General features: G+C 46.4%; 1 protein-coding gene across 1 annotated transcript in view; it reads left to right on the forward strand.

The window, feature by feature from the left end:
• The first annotated feature begins 7,072 nt into the window (after positions 1-7,072).
• Positions 7,073-24,820, forward strand: part of CLPTM1L (CLPTM1-like) — a 31,484-nt gene continuing 13,736 nt past the window's right edge. Inside the window, exons 1-10 of the mRNA XM_015427341.1 lie at positions 7,073-7,082; positions 8,497-8,555; positions 11,122-11,222; positions 12,092-12,281; positions 13,474-13,619; positions 15,310-15,388; positions 17,137-17,254; positions 18,730-18,824; positions 21,111-21,195; positions 23,960-24,063. Of these exons, the coding sequence (XP_015282827.1) occupies positions 7,073-7,082; positions 8,497-8,555; positions 11,122-11,222; positions 12,092-12,281; positions 13,474-13,619; positions 15,310-15,388; positions 17,137-17,254; positions 18,730-18,824; positions 21,111-21,195; positions 23,960-24,063 (987 nt within the window). The remainder of the gene's footprint in view (positions 7,083-8,496; positions 8,556-11,121; positions 11,223-12,091; positions 12,282-13,473; positions 13,620-15,309; positions 15,389-17,136; positions 17,255-18,729; positions 18,825-21,110; positions 21,196-23,959; positions 24,064-24,820) is intronic.

Consider the following 24,820-nt stretch of genomic DNA (forward strand, 5'->3'; position numbering starts at 1 on the left):
ATTGCACTGTATGTCTGCCCCATTACACTTCTTCCTGGCACTGAAAATCTTCTTAAATCTACCAGCAGTATCCCTTTTAGCATTTTCACAATTTAAACAGATCCCTCTAGCTGCTGCTTTTAGTACCAGTTTGATTTGCAGCAATTACCAGTTGATGTTATATAGTTCTGTGACCTTCAAGGGCCGCGGTGGCTCAGAGGTTAAAACGCTGAGCTGCAAACCAGAAGATTTGTAGCTCGGCAGTTTGAGACCCTAGCGCCATGTAAGGGAGTGAGCTCCCATCTCTGGTTTCAGCTCCTGCCAACATAGCAGTTTGAAAGCAAGAAATTGCAAGTAGATAAATAGGTACTGCTGCAGTGGGAAGGTAACAGTGTTCCATCAGCTTCGCTCCTCTTCTGGGTTAGTTTTAAAACCAATTGCATTCCAGCAACTTTTTCTTCTGGTATGGTTTCAAGGCTTATTGTCAAGTAAAGTTTCTCTAAAGCCTTTCATTGCCAGTCTCTGGCCTCTTGGTTGGGTAGTTATAAACCACCTTGGTGTGAATGAAAATCTTCCCAATGTTTCCTTTGTAAAGTTCTTTGTGAGACTGGAAGCTTTGGAAGGAAGACTGTAGACGTTGGGCATTATGCTACACTAAGCTGTATGCTGAACATCAGAATTCCTAGAGAGTATTTTAACAGTGGGTCACTGTGCAAGCAGAGATTCTTCATGTGGTTTCTGCCACCTAGGAGACTTTTCAGTAGCCGTCATGTAGATCTTCCTCGTTTGTTTCTATTCTGTTTCCAAAGATCAGGGTGTGTGTTTGCCAGTTCTTTGTCATTTACGGGCCATTTTGCCCTTCGAGAACCTCAGTGGAACATCATATTACAGCAAAAAGCTGAAGGTGTCAGAGAGCAGTCTAGAATGCTGGTCTCCGCTACCATGATTAACGCTGTACGTGGATTGTAGGGCAGAGGCAGGACTATCGTTTTGAATGTAGTTTCCCATGTGTAGTTTTGATTCCAGGCCATGCTACCACTTCCTTTTCTGCAGACACTTGTATTTACAGTTTTGCTTCGCAGAAAATGAGGAAAATACCTCCACAGGGCTAACATGCTTAGCATGGGTTTTGATCATCTTTTGAAACTATGGTCAAGATCCAAAGAGCCTCATAATTAATTCTGCACCCCACCACCACCACCACCTTGTTCCATACTATATGGCAAATTGCATTTGAAACTTAGGAGTGTGTGGAAGAAGTGTTCTGTCCCAAGAGGAAAAGGCAGAAATCCCACTGGATATACACAAATCTTTTGGTGCTTTTGGAATAGGTATTTGCATCGCAGCCATCGCTAAATATTTCTGTAAGCAGGAGAAGAAAAGAGCAGGGCCAGAATTCAAACTACAGTGTTCATGCTGACATTGTGTCACTAGAATGGGGGTCCCCCAGTGTGGTTCCTGTAGGTGCCATGGCAACCATTGAGCAACTGCACCCACCAGTTTGGGTCAGAATTCCAAAGGCATCCATAGGCTCAAAAGATTTGGGAACCCCTGCACTAGAACCTGAACGTACCTAATTTTGCAAGTCATCTCTCAGCCTAGGACTGTATAAAGGGCTTATTTTAACACCCATCCGATGTTAAGACAGCATGTGCTTCAGATAATGAGGCAACTGCTGTGGATATCTTGAATGCTCTCACTTTCCATATATCTTGTCTTGCACTGTGAAAATCAATCTGGTCACTACTTGGAAGGACAGAAGTATGTAAAAGGCCTGCATTATATTTGAACATTCCTAAATTTAAAAAATGGATAATATCCTTAAATGGGTAGGATTTCACAAGTAATAAGATACATTTGAAATATCAAAGTGATGTATTAGTGAAATGTTCTTGTATTCTGTTTACATTAAGACTGTACTTTTTCTATAATTACTTTTTGGAGGAGTAAGAGCTCTTTAAAGTAATAATTGTTATACATTAGAATTTGGATATGTATTTAGCTTCTCTTAAACGAATACTGATGTTTATACCTTAAGGACCAAGGCTAAGCAGCCATGTCTGTGGGCCTGCACATCTACTAGCTTTATATGAAGTACCTTTATACTTCCAAGTTACAGCAATTTATTGAAACTCTCTCCAAGAATGTTGCAGTGGGACCATTTTCTAACTCTTTGTGTAATTCCTGATACCTCCATAGGCATTAATGGATACGGGCTTATTTTTTTTTGGGGGGGGGGGTATTCCAAACATTGAGCCATTAGTTTAAAATATTTTAAACCTTTTTAAATTATCATGAATGCAGGATCAAGTTGGGGTGTTTTGTTTATATATTGTGTCTAATATTAATACCTTTCTAATATTTTTAAGATAAGCAACTCAGTTTAGACAGAAATTATTAATCTTGTTAACAGTGAGATTGGATACTGCTTTGCTACTGCTATACCCAGTGTGGGTCACTGCCTAAAAGCATAAATCTGTAGTTGGACCAATGATACTTCCTGATAGGATAACACCTGTTTTCGGAATTATGCTACTTAATGAGGTTACGCCAACCTACTACTAAGTTAGATTTCATTGAGACTTAAATTAGTGCTCTACATTCCATGGCAACCAGTGCTGCTGCACTGAGTCTTCTGTGTTTGAAGAGAGAGGAAATACTCTGATTCTGGGGACACGTTTCTACTGCTGTATCTTTGTGTTCTATTACACACAATGTATTGTACTGATTAAGCTAGAAATCCTCGAACAAACACTATTTCTTAAGCATATGTACTTTTCCACTGGGTTTCCGTTGCGTACATGTACAGAGACCGTTGTTTTCCAGGATTAAGGAATGAAGTAATAACTGTAGTTCAGACAGAAACACTTCAACTAGATTTGCAGCCAAGTCCCCAAACGTGCGATGCCAGAAAATAAAACACTTTGGATGTTGGCAGCATACCAACTGTTGTACCAGTACAGCACCCCAAACAGTGATGTCATGGTGGCATTGTATGTTAAGCCTAGAATGCAAGTATAGTTGTGTTTCAATGCTGGAAAACTTCATTCCATTGTCTTTCTTAAAATACATAGGAAACCTGACACAGTCTTTCAGAGAATGTTGCTTTTTTTGTATGTTGTCTCAAGTTTATACAGTCCTTCTGTACCTGATATCAGTAATATTCACTGATTTCCTAAAGGAAATACCTCACTTTGAGCAATCTCTTTTTGTAACCATTAAGTGAGTGGAATTCTGGTGTCTTTGTTACTGATTGTAATGTGCTATAAACTGAACCAAGCCAAGGAACAAAGTAATAATAATGGCTTTTATGGTTTACCATTATAAAACATGCTGATTTTATTTACGATAACAGCTGGTGTTTGTTTATAAAATGATAAAAAGGGTCTCCTTACTTCAGTTATGCACTACTGCTCAGTTTGCCCAGTTTGATTTCTTCCCCCTTTATTGACTGGCTTATTGTAAACAGAATTTTCATTGTGGAGACAAATTAAAAGAGGGGAAATGCAAACAGTTTGGGCTTTCCTTTCACATAAGGTTCATAAATGTTTTGGCGTTAGTATCCTTTGAAACAAGAGCCACAACCACGAGACCTGTATAGATAGACCCCAGACCCTTCTGTTGGGGCTGACAGGGCTTCATATTAATGATAGAATAGGGTGAGTCTGGATCCTAGGTATTATATCCCAGAGAGAGGAGCTGTGCTTTTGACCTCACAGTCACTATTGACAAAGCTTGGTATAGAGATTGGAGTGCTGGACTTGGACAATTCAGATACCCACCATCCCATGAATCTCAGTGGATAACCTGGGGACAGTTCATTTTCTGTTTTCCAGACCAGAGTTGTGGACCTCTTGAAGGAAGGATGGGTATATGAGTGAATAAGAGACTTTTGAAAGATTTAGTAAACATGATGATGAAATCCATTCTTCTTAAAATATGGTCTACAGCTAAAGTTAGTATTAGGTTGTCTGCCCTAGATCTGCAAAATGAACAACCAAAGGGGTCCAGGATATCAGTAAAATGCCAGAAGACACTGCAGCTGCTTAATAACCTCACTGACTAAAAATTGAGTGTCTGGTTAAATGCTTGTTTAATTCTACATTCGTCATCCTAGCAGAAGAAAGGCTAGTGCTACACAGAATAACACCATGCCACTTTTAGCCTAGTACCCAATACACTTTATATCTGCCATGCCTAAATCAGTGGGATGTTTATTATTACAGTTTTGCTGAGGCTGTTCTTTACACCCAAAGAGTCTTCCCTGTTCTCACCACAGCAAATGTGGAGGCATTAACTTCTGGCAAAGGAGTGTTCACACAGGAGTTCCATGTGCACTCTGCTCTGCCGGCTGCTGTGTCAGCAGAAGGGTTTCTCTGGCTTTTAAAAATCTGTCATTGCTGTTCCATTTAGTGCAATAATACTCTATTGCTGAGATCTATCCCTCTGCCTTATAGTTCCACATGAAAAGGGCTAGACTAACTTTAAAAAATGAGAACTGGGGATTGAGAAGAACCAGCAGGTGGTGGCAGTAGATCTACTCTGTATCTAGTACTGAGAGTCATCTTGTATTCCAGACTCATTGCGTTCATTCTCAAGCAGGGGGGTGGGATTTGTATGTGCACACCAAAGGGGGGAGGTCTGCAGGACCTGCAGTCTTTTTTGTGTGCTTCACTCACTTGGCCACCCACTGGCTGGCCACCCCGTCTGTGTACCAGTAAAGATGCTGGCAATGGCTGACTGGCTCACAGGGCAGTTTCTAGCTGCACTGCCACCTCTTCTTGCCTGGCACATGCAGTGGCAGCTCCAGCTCTCGCCCAGCTTAAGTGGCTATGGCTCTTGCTCCTTCGTTCACCCGACCCAAGCTGAAGGGGACACTCCATTAATTTTGCTTACACAAGTGCTGGTAATGTTCCTATCTTTGTGGAGGATTTAATTCCACTCCATTGGGGGGGGGGGTTGTGTTCTTCTGCAAACCCTGGTCTGCAGTAGAATTACCCCCATCTGAACCTGGTCCCATTCTCTGCATCTGTCAATCTGCATTAGAGGCCAGGTTCAGTATAGAGTAGGGGTGCTAAACATGTGACCCGCAGGACAGAACCAGCCCCTGCAGGGATGGTGTCTGGCCCACAAGCAACTGGCTCTCTCCTGCTTCATCCTCCTGGGCTGCTGCTACTACTCCATCACCAAGCCTGTCTTCCCTTCAGTGGATGAGATCTCTTTTTTCTCCTTTGGAGAGGAAGGAAGGGGGGAAGGAGAGAGCATGCGTGCACGCACCAGAGAAAAGCTTCCTCAATCACTTTCTCCTGCTTCATCCTCTGGGGCTACTGCTGTGTCTCCAGGCTTCTCTTACTTCCATTAGATGAGATCTCCTCCTTTGGGGGGGGGGAGCGCATGCATGATAGAGAGTCCCATGGCACCTTTAAGACCAAGAAAGTTTTATTCCAAGTATAAGCTTTTGTGTCTATGTACACTTCTTCAGAGAGAGGGAGGGAGAGAGGGAGATTCTTCCGACAAGTACAATTTACATTAAGATTGCCCGGCTCTGCTGTTTACTTTGAGTCCTGATCACACACATACATGTTAAAAAAGGAAGGGGGGCAGGAAAGAGATGCATCTGGGATAAGGGGAACTAAAGGGAAATTATTTTGCCTTATTCTGAAAAGGGGTTTTTTTTTAGATTAGATTTCTCTGAGCCTATCTGGGATTTTATTTTCTTTCAAAAGGACCCTGATTAGGAATTACAACACTGGAAGTAGATGGCTAGGTATTTAAAAATACATTTATGGTTCCATATATTCCAGTTCAACATGTGGTCTCCCTCCTTCCCCTCCCAGCTCACTGTAGGGTTGCCAGGTCCCCTGGGGAAGCGGGGAAACCCCCGCTCGATGGGTCCACTCCCTGCCGACCCAGGTTGGGCTGCCGAAAGGAACCCCACCCCCAAAACGCCGGGAGCACCTCCGGGTGACGTCATCGCGTCAGACATGTTGCAGGGGGGACACTATCATTCGAGGGAAAACTATGGTTTCCCCTTGAATTATAGTGCCACCCCCCCAACATGCCCGACATGATGATATCACTTCCAGGTGACGTCATCGTGGTGTGCATGCTGTGTGCGCACACACACTGAAGAACTCCCGGGGAGGGCCAGGACTCCCGGGGAGGCTCCAGGTAAAATACGACTTGGCAACCCTAGCTTACTGGCTGCCTTTCTTCACATTAACCACCCCCCTTGCTTTTTAACTGTTTCATTATCGTCACTAGCACTGAGTGGATTTTGTCCAGTCTGAAATCTACATATTATTTCACTGGGAGAGATCCCCCTTTCCAGTTCTAACAGATTTTGTTTAAGGAACCTGACAGCACAGTCTGCAATCTTTTATTAGTGGAAGGGAGCAAGAGTCCAGTAGCACCTTAATGACTAACAAAATTTGTGGCAGGGGAGGAGCTTTCATGAGTCACTGCTCACTTCTTCAGATACAGCTTGAATGTGAGTCCATCTCTCCTTCTGTCTTGGACAGGGAAGAGATTTCAGACGCCAAATGACAGCAAGCATTGGTAATGAGAGAGGAAACCTAGGTCTCAGTTCGGTCCAGGAGTCTGTCCTGGAAGGTTAAAATGTTTTGCCACTGGTTTTTGAATGTTGTGACTCCTAATAGCAGTAAGAAAGAGTAAGAATCCAGTAGCACCTTAAAGACTAACAAAATTTGTGGTAGGTATGAGCTCTCCTGAGTCACTGCTCACATCTTCAGACTTATGTCCATTTATTCTTTGCATCCTCCTGGACTGAATCCTCCTGGAGCAAATTGAGACTTAGGTTTCCAGTCTCATTAATGCCGATATCTGTACACCTACTATTCCCCCCTGCATATCACACCTTATCCAATCAGCATCTGAAATCATTTTTATGAAGTTTATATCTCTGGTACCTCATGTTATATTTTATGGCACACATGGCCCAGCCCGATATGTGTCATTTATGTCAGATCTGGCCCTGGTAAGTTCAACACCTCTGGTAAAGAGAATGTATATTTTTTAAAACCCTCTTGATGTTAGGGTGCAAATTATTGGCTGTGGGAGCTACACAAGGAAAATGGTGCAAGGTGTGGGCAGGGCTTTCTAAAATGTACACATTCCCATCTAAATGGCTTGTAATGTCTTTGGCCTGCATGTTTCCCAGAAAAAAATCGTACTAAACCAGGCTTAAGAGACTGTACCAGGGCTGGGGAAAGCCTTGAAGATAAGATGATGTGGCATGGGTGCTCCAAAAATCACTCCAGTTTGGGAGCTAAAGGAGAGGAAAACCTCCCTATGGATCTGTTCTGGCTGACTGTAGAGGTTGACTGATGCCAACACAACTCAGCTTGGCAGGATCTATAGAAAAAACCAGTTAAAGCGGGCCAGGCCGCATGCACCTGTTTTGGTACCACCAGTACTGAATTAAGTCAGCGTTATACTAGCATCAAAGTCGCTCATCTCCCTGTCAAGTTCCCAGTTCAATCAGTTCTCAAGGACAGCCAGTTGCAGAAAGCTGACACATCTATTGTTTGGACTGAAGCTAAACATGGGAAGGGTACAGATATAGGGGATTCAAGTAAAAGCACTAAAGATCAGGACCCAATCACCCTCCAGTATTTTGCCTGCCAGAAGTAACTGTCAGTTCCCCCCCCCCCTTTCCCACATAGGCATGAAGCCTTGCATATCAAGGAAGTAAGATCACAGATATTTGGCATCCCCGAAGGTGACAAGCTCCAGAGACTCCAAAAGGAGGGAGGGAGCCTCCTCTCTCAATGACAGGTGTGCTGAAAACGGAAAGATGCACCCAGCGCCTGACGCTAACTCAGTGTTGAGCTAAACCTGGCAATGTACCTACTACTTTGAGTAATCACGATTTAAAGGGAATCATCAGTAAGGAATCATGTCTACATCTTACACAAAGGGAAGGGATGGGGACAGTCTTCATCAGCGTAGTCGTAGTACAAATTTCGTCTGCCCAACTTGGTTTTTATATTGGGAATTAAGGATGATAGTTGATTGGTGTTGGGAGCTATGAGAAAGGTTGTTGAAAATGCCACGTATGTTATTGGAACACACAAAAACACCTGGAGGTTTTAGGTTCCTATTTTACTGGGGGGGGGGGAATCAATTACCTAGAATCAGTGTTCCCTCTAAGCTGAGTGAGTGTGAGCCAGCTCACAGTTCTTTAGCCTCCAGCTCATAGGTTTCTGTCTCAGCTCAGGAAGGATGGGGCTCCAGAGCAAATTAATTCATGCAGCAGCCCAATCGCTCGCTCACAACTTGAATGCCAGTAGTAGCTCACAAAGTAGGATTTTTTGCTCACAAGAAGACTCCACAGCTTGGAGGGAACATTGGACGCCGCCCTCGACGGCAGCCCTTTCCTCCAGGGCGGCGGGGCGGGCGCTTCCCCCGGAGGGCCCAGGCCAGGGGTGGCGCCAGGGCTCGTGCGTGGCGCCCGGGAAAGGGCTGCGCGCGCACCCGGCCCTGCTCGGTCTTCAGGAGGCGAAGGGAGCGACGGCTGCATCCGGCCCTACCTGGCCCGGCGGCCCAAGCTGCAGGTGAGCCACACACACCCCCCATGGCCCGCCTCGGGGGAGAGCCAGGCTCCCTCCTCTCAGCCGTGGAGTCTTCTCGTGAGCAAAACATCCTCCTTGGTGGGCTCCCGGCATTAAAGGGGTGAGCCGGAGATTTGGCCGCTGCATCAATTAGCTTGCTCTGGAGCAAGGCGCCCTCTGAGCTGCGGAGTCCTGTGAGCAAAAATCCTTCTTTGTGAGCCGCTGGCATTAAAGTTGTGAGCGAGGCATTCGGCTATACTGCGTCAATCAGTTGGCTCTGGAGCCCCCTCCTTCCTGAGCCAAGACAAAAATGTGTGAGCCGGAGGCTAAAAAACTGTGAGCTGGCTCACACTCACTCAGCTTAGAGGGGACACTGCTCTGGAGCCCCCTCCTTCCTGAGCTGGGACAAAAATCTGTGAGCTGGAGGCTAAAAGACTGTGGGCTGGCTCACACTCACTCAGCTTAGAGGGGAACACTGCTCTGGAGCCCCCTCCTTCCTGAGCTGGGACAAAAATGTCTGAGCCGGAGGCTAAAAGACTGTGGGCTGGCTCACGCCGACTCGGCTTAGAGGGAACACTGGGAGAGAGTTCCACCAGGTTGCGGACAGGCGGAGGTCTTTGGGGCCAGGAGGGGCCAGCAGCAGACGGCTGCCTGCAAAGCACAACGCCTTCCCGGGCACATCATGGAGGAGATGGCCCCTGCACTGCATCGGTCCCTGGCCACTTAAGGCCTTATAGGCAGATAGGTAAAGGTAAAGGGGTTCCCTTGCTTGAAAGCCAGTCGTCCAACTCTAGGGTTGCGGTGCTCATCTCCCTTTCCAAGCCGAAGAGCCAGCGCTGTCCAAAGACGTTCCCGTGGTCATGTGGCCGGCATGACTAGACACCAAGGCGCACGGAACACTGTTCCCTTCCCACCAAAGTGGTCTAATGGTTCCCTTGCTCAAAAGCCAGTCGAGTCCGACTCTAGGGTTGCGGTGCTCATCTCTGTTTCAAAGCCGAAGAGCCAGCGCTGTCCGAAGACGTTTCCGTGGTCATGTGCCCAGCATGACTAAACATCAAGGCGCACGGAACGCTGTTACCTTCCCACCGAAGTGGTACCTATTTATCTACTTGCAATGTCTTGCTTTCGAACGGCTAGGTTGGCAGGAGCTGGAGCTAGAGACGGGAGCTCACTCCGTCATGTGGCACACTCGGGTCTCAAACTGCTGAACTACTGACCCTCCACAGCCTGCAGTTCAGCCTCTTAACCACTTGAGCCACCGCAGCTCAAGTATTAAAGGTAAAGGTTCCCTTGCTCGAAAGCCAGTCAAGTCCGACTCTAGGGTTGCAGTGCTCATCTCCGTTTCAAAGCCGAAGAGCCAGCGCTGTCCGAAGACGTTTCCGTGGTCTTGTGGCCGGCATGACTAAACACCAAGGCACCAAGGAATGCTGTTACCTTCCCACCGAAGTGGCTGACTCGGGATTTCACTGGGAGCCAGCGTAGCTGGTGCAGCACCGGATATAGATTTGCCATCCATGACGTCCCCATCAGGGCTCGCACCACAACATTCTGGACCACTTGGAGCTTCCGGGTCTGTTTCAAGGGCAGGCCAGCTGGAGCGAGTTACAGTAGTCTAACCTGGAGGTGACCATTGCGTGAATTACCGTGGCTAGACCAGAGCGGGAAAGGAAAGGGGCCAGTTGCCGAGCTTGGTTAGATGAAAGAGCGCCGGCTTGCCGTTCGTTGGACCGAGATCTGAGAGAGCCGAGTTCAAATCCCCACACTGCCATGGAAGCTACCCAGGTGGCCTCGGCTCCATCACACTCGGCCTCGTATTGTTAACTTTTTCTTTTGCATGTGAGCTCCCTTAAGCAGGGCTCTGCTTAGCAGGCACAGAAGTAATCTACTTCACAGAGTTGTTGTGAGGATAAAACTGAGAATGTTGTAAGCCACATTGGGGAGAAAAGTAGCGTGTAAATGAAGTAAAATAAATAAAACACAGCGAGACAGTAGAACGCTTCTTGTTCTTTCTCAGCAGCCTGATTGTGCCTTCTGCCTGGTCACGTCCTCTGGTGATATTTGACATGTGGGCCGCCTGGGAGAGACACACGGCACAATGGCTTCCATGCCTGTGCTTTTGGTTTGACTGTTTCCCAGGCAGGACTGGTACCAGGGTGTGTGTGTGTGTGTAGTGATGTTGTGCGTGTACACAGACACAATATCTCTCAAGCATTGTGTGATGAAAGCACACAGAAGCTGCCACAATGCCACCTGGGTAAACAAATAACTGATCCCGTGTTAAATAAAATCCATCTGCTGCAGTTATCACAAGGAGAATGTTTTAATTTGGTGTATTTTAATTTGTATGTTAAGTATGTTTTATAACTGTGCATGTTTACGTTTTGGAAGCCAACTTGGGCCACAATGAAAGGCAAGTTTATAAATATTTTAAATCACCAAATGAAGGAATTCATGGCAGTGATGACCAAAATGCCGCCTGTTCATTTTCAGAGCCCAGCAGAGTTCAAGCTGGAAAGAAACATGTCTGTCTCTCTGCAGGCACTCAGAGCTTGCTTCTCTTTTGTTTCAGCTAAGTGTTTACACGACCACACGATCCAACATAGGTACCGAGAATAACATTGATCTGGTTTTGAATGTGGAGAATTTCGATGTTGAATCCAAGTTTGAAAGGTATTATGGATTTATTTATGCCATTTCTGTAAAACGATTCCTTTTATAATTATAAGCGTAGCATCAGTAGTGCATGGCATTGCTTTTGTGCAGCCTGGTGTGTAGTGTACACTGCCAGTCATGCCCAGCAGGCAGAGATCTACTTTTTGTGTCTCTGTGCTTGTTCCCGCACCCTGCATCAAAACCTTGTCCCAAATCTTAATGCCATTTGTCACTGGTGCTGGATGAATTGATAGGCATGGACACCAGCATCCTTCTCCAAGGGTCTGCACATCCCTGCTTTGTTTTTGTTTGTGAGCCGCAATACAGCAAAAAAAGCAGCAACAACTAAGCAGTCACCCTCTGCCCTCGTTTGAAGGTACAGGTACACTCTCACCCCAAAGTAGGCACTTCTAAGTCCCATGGAAGACATCTACTTCCCATACTAGATCAACTTAGCTTCCTTTGACAAACACTGTAAACAATTTGGGAGTTCAGTTGGACCCACAGTTGCCTGCTCTGACCTTAAGTACCTTTTGCCAAGAACATTGAGCCTGAGCTTTCTTCCAGTTTGGAGATGACAGTCTTGGCACACTGGTCCATGTAACTATAATGTGGAGGCTTGGCTGTTGCAAAATGCTCGACATGGGGCTGTCCTTGAAGCCAGCCTGTGCCCACCACACTGTGTCAGAATTCCAAAGATGCCTGTAGGCTCAAAACTGTTGGGGACCCCTGGACTATGTTTTGAGATCCCAACAGGAATACAAAGCAGTTATTTAGGCATTATCCATCTTCATTCTGAACTTTTGTCTTGGTACTTCTGCCAGTAATCCTGGTTGATGTGAAACTGGGACAAGTGTATGATTCCAAAATGTGTTTTTGTTTCTTAGAACTGTGAATGTGTCCGTACCAAAGAAAACACGGAATAATGGGACTTTATATGCGTACATCTTTCTTCACCATGCTGGAATCCTGCCCTGGCATGACGGGAAACAGGTGCATATTGTAAGCCCATTGACTACCTACATGGTCCCTAAACCGGAAGAAATTAATCTTCTCACTGGAGAATCTGTCACCCAGGTGTGTTTTGTTCTTTTTGTTGGTAGATGTGTGGAATTCTGCACTGTTTCTAAGAACAGCTCCCATCCACCTGTAAAAACAGAGCTGGTTCAGTGATTATGTAAGGAGTTTGTTCACCTTAATTAAGCACATTTTGATTGCTGTCTCCCTTGCCTTGAACTCCATGTCTTTAAGAAGATGTGCTTGGCCAAGTATGCATGCTCCCTTTGGCACATGAAAGCAAAACTATCGATGGTTCTTTACCATATTAGTATCCTCACAAGTTGGGGACTATCAGCTTTCTCCCTCACCCCCTTCTGCTGACCTTTCTATTTTCAACTGCCTTCAGTGGTCTTCACCTTCTGGAAGAAGGTGAGGACAGTGCAGTCCTTCCTGTATCGTTTTGCAAGATTTCCCCCCTTCTTAATATACCAACTAATATTATTTTGTGTCCGGGAGGGCCCCAAGATTGCAGAAGCCCCATTTGTGTTGCCCTACAGGCGGACTGGGACCATCAAGTTTGCTGCTAGAAACAGAAATAATGGAGCTTTGAAGCACCTTGTATTTCTGTTTCATTCTCTCTTTAAATGTACAAAAAAATCAGTTTATCAGTTACTTTGCTCCAGATGTTGAGGTTTCCACTGGAGTTTTGCATGGAACATAAGAACATAAGAGACGCCAATGTTGGATCAGGCCAAAGGCCCATCCAGTCCAACACTCTGTCACACAGTGGCCAGAAATACCAGGTGCCATCAGGAGGTCCAGCAGTGGGGCCAGGACACTAGAAGCCCTCCCACTGTTGACCCCCTTCAAGCACCAAGAAGACAGAGCATCACTTGCCCCAGAGCCCCTATCTATACCTTGTGGCTAATAGCCACTGATGGACCTCTGCTCCATATGCCTATCTAAGTCCCTTTTGAAGGAGGCCCTGAAGAGAAAGTGAAGTATGAGAGTTCTGCTGATTGAGGCAAAGTCTGCTGACCCTAATCCTTCTGCTGCTAGGAAAAAGCAGCAAAGGAAGGAAGTTAATCATGAGACGATGATGGTTGCCCAGGGAGCATGGGTACCCAGGAGCCAATAGTCCTCAAGCAAGCTTTTTGGAAGGTCGTCTGCTGTAGCTGCCAGAAATGGGATTTCTGAAACTTATTAGATTTTACATTTTCTTGTGTTTGTGTGTGTCTTTTTTGTTTTTATTTATTTATTTCCTGAAAAGCAAATTGAAGCAGAAAGAAAGCAAACTTATGCACTAGATGAACCCGTCTCACATTGGAGGTCCAGGTTAACCTTAAATGTCATGGTGGAAGACTTTGTGTTCGATGGCTCTTCTCTCCCGGCGGATGTGCATCGATACATGAAAATGTAAGCGAACAGTGCCCGTGTTTTTTATTGCTGGCCTAATCTCCACACACACGCACACACAGGTATATCGCCTGGGCAAAGAGCAGCCTTTTAACTATGGCAAGATTGCAACTATTGTCAAAGGGAAGGAGATTGGATGAGTGCTGCTTTTAGTAAATGACTTAGTGCTTGAAAACATACTTTAATGGACTTGGGGCTTTGCTGTCAACTGTATCACCCCAATGTAATATTTCTTTGGCTCCAGTGGAGAGCATTGGCCTTGAAGTGACTCATGTTAAGTTTGGGATGCTGTGGATGGATTGTGGACAGTGTAGTTTAGTAGCTAGGATGTTGGGCCATAACTAGGAAGACTCTGGACCAAATCCCCCCCCCCCCCCGGTCCCCTTTGTCAGTCCAGGCCTAACCTACCTCATAGGTTGTGGCAATGGGGGGGAATATGCACTGCCTGAAATTCGGTGGGATAAAAATAAGTAACATTTGCTAGATACTGCGTGTGGGCCATGGACACCTGGTTTCAGATTCCTGGTCAGCCACAAGAAGAGAAGAAGAGAAGAGATTGGATTTATACCCCCGCCCTTCACTGCCCAAAGGTGTCTCAGAGCGGCTCACAAACTCCTTTCCCTTCCCCTCCCCACAACAGACAGACACCCTGTGAGGTAGGTGAGGCTGAGAGAACTCTTGACAGAAACTGCTCTTTTTCAAGAACAGCTGTGCCAGAGCTTGCCCAAGGTCATCCAGCCAGGTGCAAGTGGAGGAGGAGTGGGGAATCAAACCCGGTTCTCCCAGATTAGAGTCTGCGCACTTAACCACGACACCAAACTGACTCTCATCAAACAAGGCTTGATGGGGTAGCGCTGAGTGAAGGGGGCACATGGGGTAACACTGTATGTCCTTCCCTGGATTTCCCGGGATAAAAGTGCAATCTATAAACAGCTGCTTGATTTAATTTTGGGGATTTATTACCCACAGGTTTAGAGAGATGGAGCAGAGAGGCCAGAGGGCCGCCCCGGGAAGCCCCAAGGCCTGATGTATTCGTGTGTGATGTATCTCTTACCAGTTTATTAAAACATTTATATCCCGGCTGTCCTCCAGGTTCGAGGCAGTTTGCAATCATAGTTAAAACCTAAAACCAAAGATGAAATAGCAAATCCTAAATCCCAGCCCCAGAGGGCCCGCAGTGGAACTGGCTGCCTTCTGCTCCTTCGTCCAGTTCTGCTGCTGCTGCGTCATCGTAGGTTTGCCTGTTACAGACACACACCTGAACAGCATACTCAAGATTGCAACAGCACAGACCTTTTGATGCAGTAATTCAGAGTGAGAGGTGTCAGTGATCAGACACTGTTAAATAAACAGAATATTGCAAGAGTGCTGATGTTTTAAGCATGTTTTTATTTTAAGTAAAAAAAAACACCTTTGTGTTTATGTCCTTTATAAAGTTGATGTCAGATCCGGCCCTCGTAACAAATGAGTCCGACACCCCTGCATTAAACTGTTGTTCCTCCAGCCGAAAAAATGAGCTATGGAAAAATATTTCAGTTGATTACAAGTTTGTTTTGTGTACCCCGAAATAGTAAACTCAGTAAATAGAGATGAAGCTGTTTAGCTTTTGAATAACAATGGAACAGTGAATAACAGTGAAAGTACATTTCAGGCCTATAATGTTCACAATGAAATCCATTTTGAAACCTAGGGTTCAGCTTGGCAAGACAGTACATTACCTTCCAATACTGTTTATTGATCAGCTGAGCAACAGAGTGAAAGATTTAATGGTGAGTAACAGAACATCATCTTATATGCTGGATCGTAATCTTTACTTGACTCATAAGGAACAGTCTTATTGCTTCCGCTACAGCAGTTTACCTTGAAAGAGCTTATTTAGAAACAGAATTGGGTAGTTGTTTGAGTTTTCAGAAAGGATAGTGGGCGCCAGTGTTCCCTCTAAGGTGAGTTAGTGTGAGCTAGCTCACAGTTCTTTAGCCTCTGGCTCACACATTTTTGCTTTAGCTCAGGAAGGATGGCTCCAGAGCAAGCCAATTTATGCAGCAGCCAAATCACCCGCTCACAACTTTAATGCCAGTAGCTCACAAAGTAAAATTTTTGCTCACAAGACTCCACAGCTTAGAGGGAACATTGGTGGGCACCACCACAAAATAGCTGTTACGTGGGGCGGCAGAGCCAGTAAAATAATGGCTGCTGTGGGCAAGACATGGACCGATTCCCCACAAGCAGCCATGCCGCCACCACTCTTCTATGTCCCCCGCTTGCATTGGTCGATTTCATACTATTCGCTGGGCCACCGCATCTTGACCCACATCTCCCTCCCCTCGATTTCCTCCACGTCTTCTCAATCCTCAAAAAACAGGATCGAGAAGATGCAGGGGGGGATTGGGGAGAGGTGCGGGTCAAAATGTGGCCGGGCAGCAAATAGTGTGAAACTGACCAATGCAAGTGGGGGAAACGGAAGAGCGCCGGAGGCACAGCTGCTTGTGGGGCATCGGTCGTGCTGTTTGGCTTCCCTCCCGAAAGAGAGGGTTGCTCCCTGCATGACCGCACCCAGAGAAACAATGAAGCAAACCTGGGCAGTGTTCCCTCTAAGCTGAGTTAGTGTGAGCTGGCTCACAGTTTTTGAGCCTCCAGCTCGCTGATTTTTGTCTTACCTCAGGAAAGATGGCTCCAGAGCAAACTAATTTATGCAGTAGCCAAATCCCTCGCTCACAACTTTAATGCCAGTAGCTCACAATGTAGAATTTTTGCTCACAAGACTCCATGGTTTAGAGGGAACATTGGAGCTGGGCGGTGCTTGTGTGGGGCGAGTCCTGTTCTGCTCATCACTCGCTATTCAGCCACGGAAAGCACTCTCGTCTGCTCTCCTGTGCCGTGCCGTTCAAGAGACTTGTATTTTTTTCAAGACTCGGGAAGCAAGTGGGCTGCTCTAGGAGACACGTTGGCGGGCCCCGTGGCATCCATGAGATCGCTGCCTTAAGAGAATGAAGACTTTTCGCTTGCTCCCGGTTGTGCACCTGCAGTTCCAAGCACGGTGCCCTGTGCCCCTGTTTCTCGTCTGGCCGCCCTGCTCCTTCCCAAGGCAGCTCAGGCAGATTGAACTGGACTTTGGATGGAAGTGGGCCAGCCATGCGTCCCGGAAGAGGGTGGGGCTCCGGGTGAGAGGAGGAGCGTTCAGGCCTGCTGTCCTGTGCCTGGCATCGCTTCAGCCAGGCTGGGGACAGACGGGAAGGGAAGTTGAAAGTGCTCCCTTGAGCCTGATGGGATTCTGTCCCACATGCACCGCCGTTGGCCCGGAAAAGAACGTCTGACGTCTTCAGCCACTTTTAAAGCGAGCACTCCAGCTGCCTCTTTAAGGTACCTGGGAGAGTGGAAAGTTTACAAAGGTCACCCCTGATTGGCATCAGTCATGCAGAATGTGGCCCTTTTACAGGTAATTCAGAAGCAAGTAAACAATGTTACCTTTTATTGTTTGGTAGAATTAATCTTGTGATTTTTTTTTTTTTAAATGCAGATAATAAACCGTTCAACAACAGAGCTGCCGCTTACAGTGTCGTATGATAAAATATCCCTGGGAAAGCTCCGATTTTGGATCCATATGCAAGATGCTGTGTATTCTCTGCAGCAGTTTGGTAAGCCCCCCGCCGCCACCGGGCTGAGAGCGTGGAAACAGGGACCAAGTCCACACGTGTAGCAGATGTGGTGACTGGAATCTTCTTCCACAGAAAAATGGGGGGGGGAGATGGTTGGGAGACAAGTTCTGGCCTCGCATCTGCCCTCAGAAAAGTTTTTCACCAGTCAGTTAAGTTTCCCCCACCAGCCTTCTGCAGTGCCCACGATGGGCATGGTTCAGAGGCAGCGGGTGTCTTCCCCAGTTTCTTCCGCAGGTGGTTGATTGTGCTCGGCCTGTGTCTCACGTACATCATATGTACATAACGGATATATGTGTTAAGTGCCGTCAAGTGGCTTCTGACTGGACACAACCGAAAGTGTCCCCTGGTTCACAGCCTTGCTCTGGTCTTGCAAAGGGCTTCCTTGACGGAGCCGGTCTGTCTTCTTCTCTTCCGGCTGCCTTCCGCTTTCCCTGGCACTGTTGTTTCTCGACAACGTACATAAATGCACAGAGCTGCTGTATACTGAACCAGGCCTCAGGTCCGTCAGTGGCCTGCCTTCTCTGCTCAGCCCGGCGGTGGCGCTCCAGGGCCCCAGGTCTTTTCCATCACCGACTCCCTGATCTTTAACTGGCGATGCCTGAGATTGAACCTGGGACTCTCCGCTTGCCAAGCAGCTGTCCTGCCACTGAATCGTGGCCCCCTTCCCATCTTAGCCAGCCCGTAATGCATTTAATGGAGCTGCGGTGGCTCAAGTGGTTAAGATGCTGAACTGCAGGCTGTGGAAGGTCGGTAGTTCAGCAGTTCGAGACCCGGGTGCCGCATGACGGAGTGAGCTTCCGTCTCTAGTTCCAGCTCCTGCCAACCTAGCAGTTCGAAAGCAAGAAATTGCAAGTAGATAAATAGGGACCACTTCGGTGGGAAGGTAACAGCATTCCTTGCACCTTGGGGTTGAGTCATGCCGGCCACATGACCACGGGAACGTCTTCGGACAGCGCTGGCTCTTCGGCTTTGAAACGGAGATGAGCACCGCAACCCTAGAGTCGGATTCGACTGGCTTTCGAGCAAGGGAACCTTTACCTTTTTAATGCATTTAATAAATAACACAGGGTTTTGTATGGCATTTTTCTATTCTGTCGCATAATACCTTGAAAGTTCCGAATATGTTCTCGGTAAAAGGTCATGGCTTGCTGCTGCTGAGCTTTCCTATAAAGTTCCAAAGACTTTCTGCCTCATTGATGGTCCCTCCCCTAACACATTAGTACCCTTCCAGCAATTAACATGTATCAGCTCTTAATTGCCATTTCATTTCTGCGTGGTGCAATTAATTGATGATACGAGATAATTGTAATATTCCCTTAATACTTAACCGACCTGAAAATGTAAAGAGAGAGAAAATGCTTGTATTCACAATTTCAGATCTGAGCCGCTTAGAGTTCTAGGAAACCTGCTTCAGCTTTCTGGTAACCCCTGTGCTGCCTTACTCTTTATTATAGGCTTCTCGGAAAAAGATGCTGACGAAGTAAAGGGAATTTTTGTGGACACCAACCTCTACCTTCTTGCTCTGACATTCTTTGTGGCAGCATTCCACGTAAGTGGTCTATGTACACCTCGGCATTTGCTGTTTAGGATGTCAAATCTCTGAATCTGTTCCTGTGTAGAACACAACTGATGTGTGTGCATTTTATCATCAGACGTACTTGCCTGTCTGGGCCAAGCTGAACTAAGTTTGCTGTTGGCTCAGAGGGACTGGGCTGGCTGGCAACATTTGACAAGCGACTGTGACAATTCTCAGAGATCACCGGATGTTTTGGAGAGACCCCCCGGGCACCCTCGGTGGGTCCTCTCAGGCAGCCGACTGGACGACGGGGCAGCTGACTGATGCTGGCCGCCCTGAATCAATCAAGGACTGGCTGGGTTCTGGGACGGCCCTGAGAAGCTGGGGGCTCTCTGCGGGTGGGCGGGTGGCCCCAGCAATTTAGCTCCTGTGAAGAACTGAGCTGGCACCTGGAGTTGGAAGCTGGGTGGGCTTACTATCGATATGCCCTCTGAGCTGCGGAGTCTTGTGAGCAAGAATTCTACTTTGTGAGCTCCTGGCATTCAAGTGGTGAGCGAGCGGTTTGGCTCCTGCATAAATTAGTTTGCTCTGGAGCCACATCCTGCCTGAGCTGAAGTCACAGCCTCCTCGCAGGCTACAGACATGGTGTCTTCCATGGCAGCACTGGATCAGGTCCCACACTTCAAGCAGGCCACACACTAGGTTTGATCTTTGCTATGGGGATAGATGGGGGATAGATGGGAGTGTGGTTGTGATAGATACCGTGCCGTGGCTGGACCACTTTGCCCTGAAGGCCCGCTTGGGCATCCCAGCCCCTCCCTCCAAATGGGGGTGAGCAGATTTATGCTTGCCCCGTGGGGACTAATGGACCCAGTTGGGTTCCAGAATGCTCTGCGGGATCAGATTCCCCTTGGTGACTCACTGGATGAGCTGATAGATGATTATCATAGACATGGGACGGAGACTGTACTGGTCGCCCTCACGGACGAGCTCCGGAGGCACCTGAATCGAGGCGGGTTGGCAGTGCTGCTGTTGTTAGACCTGTCGGCAGCGTTCCACACAGTCGGCCATCAGCTACTGATCCACCGTCTTGCTGACTCTGGAGTTCAGGGGCTTGCCTTGCAATGGCTCAGTTTCTTCCTTCAGGGTTGGGGACAAAGGGTGGCACTAGGGGAACAACTGGTTTGCGGAGTGCCTCAAGGGGCAGTACTTTCCCCGATGCTGTTTAACATCTACATGCGCCCCTTGCCCAGATTGAGCAGGGAGTTGGACTAGATGGCCTGTATGGCCCCTTCCAATCCTGTAATTCTATGATTCTACTCTGTGATCCATGCAATGGTCACCTTCAGGCTAGATTACTGTAACTCGCTCTGTGTAAGGATACCCTAGAGACTGGCCCGGAAACTGCAACTGGTCCAGAATGCAGCTGCACATGTTCTTACGGGGACTTCTTTTAGAGCCCATATGCAACCGGTGCTCCTCTAGCTGCACTGGCTCCACGTCGAACACCGGATCAGAGTCAAGGTTTTGATGCTAACCTTCAAAGCCCTAAACAGTCTGGGACCAGCATACCTTCGGGACCGCCTCTCCTGGCACATCCCCCAAAGACCGTTACGCTCAAGTGACAAAAACTTACTGGTGGGCTCCGGCATAAAGAGTGTCCAGCTGTCCTCAAACAGAGCCAGGGCCCTTTTGGTGGAACCCTCTTCCAGCTGAGATCTGGGCCCTGCGGGATCTAATGCAATTCCACGGTGCCTGTAAAGGGAGTTGTTCCACCAGGACTATGGTTGAGGGCAGCGACGGTTCTCCAACTCTGATGGGCCTCCTTCCTCCTGCTTCCTTCCCCTTTCTTCAAGTCTAGACCAACATTAAGCGATATACCCCCCCCTCCCTGGGATTTTACACCATCTTTTAACGTTACGGTTGATTGTATTTTTGTGATATTTATGTTATTTATTATATTTAGATGTAATAAGGTTTTAATTGTATAATGTTTTATATGATGTTACCTGCCCTGAGCTGTGTTCTGCAGGGGAGGGTGGGCTATAAGTCTAATGCAGTAAATAAATAAATGTTAAATCAAGGTTTGGAAATGAGTGTGAAAACTAAGACTCACTTAAAGGCAGCCAGGCAGGACACTCTTGTGAAGTTGTCTTCTTTGGGGCTGCTGGTGGGCCTCAAACGTAGACCTGGTCAGGTGAGCTCGCCACTTCTGTGGATTTAACTTTTTAGGCTGTTCTTGGTGCGATTACAGTTGTCCTGCATGCGTCTGATGACAGCTCTGAGTTAATGCTGCAAAACTGTGTTTGATGTTTGCAGCTTCTCTTTGACTTCCTCGCGTTCAAAAATGACATCAGCTTTTGGACCAAAAAGAAAACTATGATTGGCATGTCTACGAAAGCAGGTATGCTGCACGTTTACATTTTCTAGAATAACTTTTTGTTGTTGCCAGGGCCCAAGGAAGTGTGCAGTAATAAAAATGCAGCTGTGACCAATGTTCCCTCTAAGCTGTGGAGTCTTGTGAGCAAAAATTCTACTTTGTGAGCTACTGGCATTAAAGTTGTGAGCCAGCGATTTGGCTACTGCATTAAATTAGTCTGCTCTGGAGCCCTCCTTCCTGAGCTAAGACAAAAATGTATGAGCTGGAGGCTAAAAAACTGAGAGCCAGCTCACACTAACTCAGCTTAGAGGGAGCACTGGCTGTGACCGTTGTAAATATTGGGCTGGGTTCAGAATACATCAGTCGAGTGGAGCTTGCACAGAGGCAGTCTTCTGCCTCCTGAGAGTCACGTCTGGGTTTGCGGGGGGAGGGGCTTGGCGAAAAGCCATATTCCTGACCGTTTGCATGGGTTAACTGATTAAGGAGATAAAGATTTATCTATAGTGGAACCATAACTGCTAAGAAATACTTGTTTATGTACTATTTCTTTTTCTCTTTCTTGAATTTATATACAAAAATATCTTGACTGTTTGCTTGGTTTAATTGGTCAATGAGATAAAGATCTATTTAAAGTGGAACACTAACTGCTGAGAAATACCTGTTCATATATTATTTATTTGTTCTTTCTTTTCTTTGAACTTACATTGACATTTGAAAAATGATTGACTAAAATATAATCTGTGGTTACAAATATTGACTATCTTTAGTGTCTCAATTGATTAGTGAAACTTATAAGTAAGGGTTGGTCTGTGTGAAACAACATGTTTGGGATATCTGTAATATTTTAACTGATGGCTGATAAGCAAACTGCCGTATAATTTTTTTTTATCAGAGTGAGCTTTGCAGAGAAAAAGTAAAAGTAATGGGCTGATTACCTAGAGAAGATGTAATGATTTATGTTTAAGTTAGGAAGTATTTTGGAAGTTCATGTCGTTAAAAATATGAAAGAATATCTTTAAGGGACCAGACTGCTATTACATAAGAAATATGTGCCCAAATCAGAACTGTCAAATTGCTGTGAAACACCTGCTTCTTTCCATTTCTATTTTCTATGATTAAAAAATTGATTAATAATAGTGTAGTATAGACAAAATGAGATATAGCAGAGAGGATATAGAAAAATGAACTGTATATTGGGAATAGATTTTTGTTTAATGATATTTGTTGTGTTACAAAATCAAGGGGGAAAAGGGAACTATGTATCTAACGATGTGGTGAGCGAGACAAGGTCTAGATATTTTAAAAATGGATTGCTCTTTTTTGTTTTGTTTTGTGTAATTCTTTAAAAAATTAATAAACCTTGCCCATTTGGGCAAGCAGGGGAAAAAAGCCATATTCCTGTGCCAATGGAAGCTGTTATGCTAGTGGGAGAGTACCTTTAGATCCATTTTGTTTCTAAAATCAGAGATAAAAATAAGGCCAAAGTGCAAGTCACTGATATATATTAAACGGTACTTCCACTGGTAATTGGATCCTGATCTTGTGCTCTTGTTGAAGGAACACTGAAAGGCTAACAGATTCTCCTGAAGAAACTTGTTGGCAAAACACATAAGGAATTTTTGGCTAATAAAATATTTTATTATTCTTTAACTTGCACCATCAGCCTTGGCCTTATTTTTATCTCTCAGTGACTAGTAGGGCCCTTTTATTTTCTCCTTGTTTCTAGAATTAGAACACCCTTAAAAATGACGACAGCAACTTAAAAATGTCCGTTCCCAGATAAAACTTTCAGGTTAAGGATCTTGCAAATCTAAAAAGCTGGTGGAGCACTGCTGATTAGTTTTTCATTTGGCCTCCGAAGTGTATGAGGACATCCCTTCGTGAAGTTCACTCAAGAGGAAGTTACAACGTGGCAGGGCGACGTTGAGGAACTTCCCGCTCTGTGTCCCTGCCATTCAAGTTTCCCAAGGGCACAAAACCTACAGCAGAGCTTCCAGGGCATGTTGTCTCTGCATGAGTCACTGCTCCAGTCAGGCGGCATGTCCAAAACATTTTAAATGCCCTCTGACTTACAGAGGATGGGCTCCCCTCTCTGCAGTTAGATCTCGCTGCCTTTTTATTACCAGGTGTAAGACCTAAGCTGCGGTGGCTCAAGTGGTTAAGACGCTGAACTGCAAGCTGTGGAAGGTCGGTAGTTCAGCAGTTTGAGACCTGAGTTGCCGCATGACGGAGTGAGCTCCCATCTCTAGTTCCAGCTCCTGCCAACCTAGCAGTTCGAAAGCAAGAAATTGCAAGTAGATAAATAAGGACCACTTCAGTGGGAAGGTAGCAGCGTTCCGTGCGCCTTGGTGTTTAGTCATGCCGGCCACATGACCACGGAAACGTCTTTGGACAGCGCTGGCTCTTTGGCTCTGAAACGGAGATGAGCACCGCAACCCTAGAGTCGGATTCGACTGGCTTTCGAGCAAGGGAGACCTTTACCTTTTTAAGACCTAAGTGCAACTAAGTTTTAACTTGAGGAAGTTAGCGTAGGCGTTCGGCTATCAGAATTCTGTCCAGTTCTGCCTTCCTTGAGCAAACCCTAAATGTTAGTTGTTATTCAGCCGCAAAGGCTGGGCAGTGTCTTCTGGAACCGTCCTTCTCATTTTCCTGTGGTTGTTCCATCTGGGAACTACTGTAAAAACAAGTGAGGGTCTATTGGGAGAACAACACTGTAGAGTTCTCCAAACAGAAATGGCCATCCTTTAACACACACCATGCATTAATGTATTTTCCCCGCTTCCTGCAGTGCTTTGGCGATGCTTCAGCACCGTGGTCATATTTCTTTTCCTCTTGGATGAGCAAACGAGCTTGTTGGTGCTGATTCCAGCAGGTGTCGGGGCACTGATCGAGGTGAGTTGTCGCACATGTCTGCACGCGGCGTGCCGTAAGTTAAGTGCAGGCTGCCTGGCCCTCAGAGCAGTTTACAAAGAATGTGTGGGTTTAAGCCAATGCTACCCAGTTGTCTGTAAAACTGGATTGAATCAACACTTTGACTTTTGCAGCAGTGTGTAAGTTGAACTAGTGAGCTAGTTTTATTAGTACTGATGACACCCAAAAGCTAAGTGAAAACCATTCCAACAATCCAGCCAGTTTGGTGTAGTGGTTAAGTGCACGGACTCTAATCTGGGAGAACCGGGTTTGATTCCCCACTCCTCCACTTGCATCTGCTGGATGACCTTGGGCAAGCCATAGTTCTGTCAGAGCTGTTCTCTCAAGAGCAGTTCTGGAAAGAGCTCTCTCACCCCGCCTACCTCCCAGGGTGTCTGTTGTGGGGAGGAGAAGGGAAAGGAGTTTGTAAGCTGCTCTGAGACTCCGAGTGAAGGGCCATGGGGTATAATTCCAATCTCTTCTCTTCTAAGTTAAGCATTGTCAAGGCTGGGGTATACTTTGCATTAATAACGGACTTCTCCACTAAGAAAAGTCTGGTCCTGCAATCTGAATTATTTAATATTATTTATTCATCAAAATTCACTTTGCTATTCTGGTTTTGTTGGTCTTGGGGATGAGCAAGAAGCTCCGTAGGGGCACCAGCGCCCCCAGGGACCCATTGGGCTTCTGAGACTTCCGGGGGGATTGGGCACAGGCCTAAAGACCCCTCAGCTCTTCC

Source organism: Gekko japonicus, unplaced genomic scaffold (genome assembly GCF_001447785.1).
Source record: "Gekko japonicus isolate JY-2015 unplaced genomic scaffold, Gekko_japonicus_V1.1 scaffold1855, whole genome shotgun sequence".
Taxonomy (NCBI): domain Eukaryota; kingdom Metazoa; phylum Chordata; class Lepidosauria; order Squamata; family Gekkonidae; genus Gekko; species Gekko japonicus.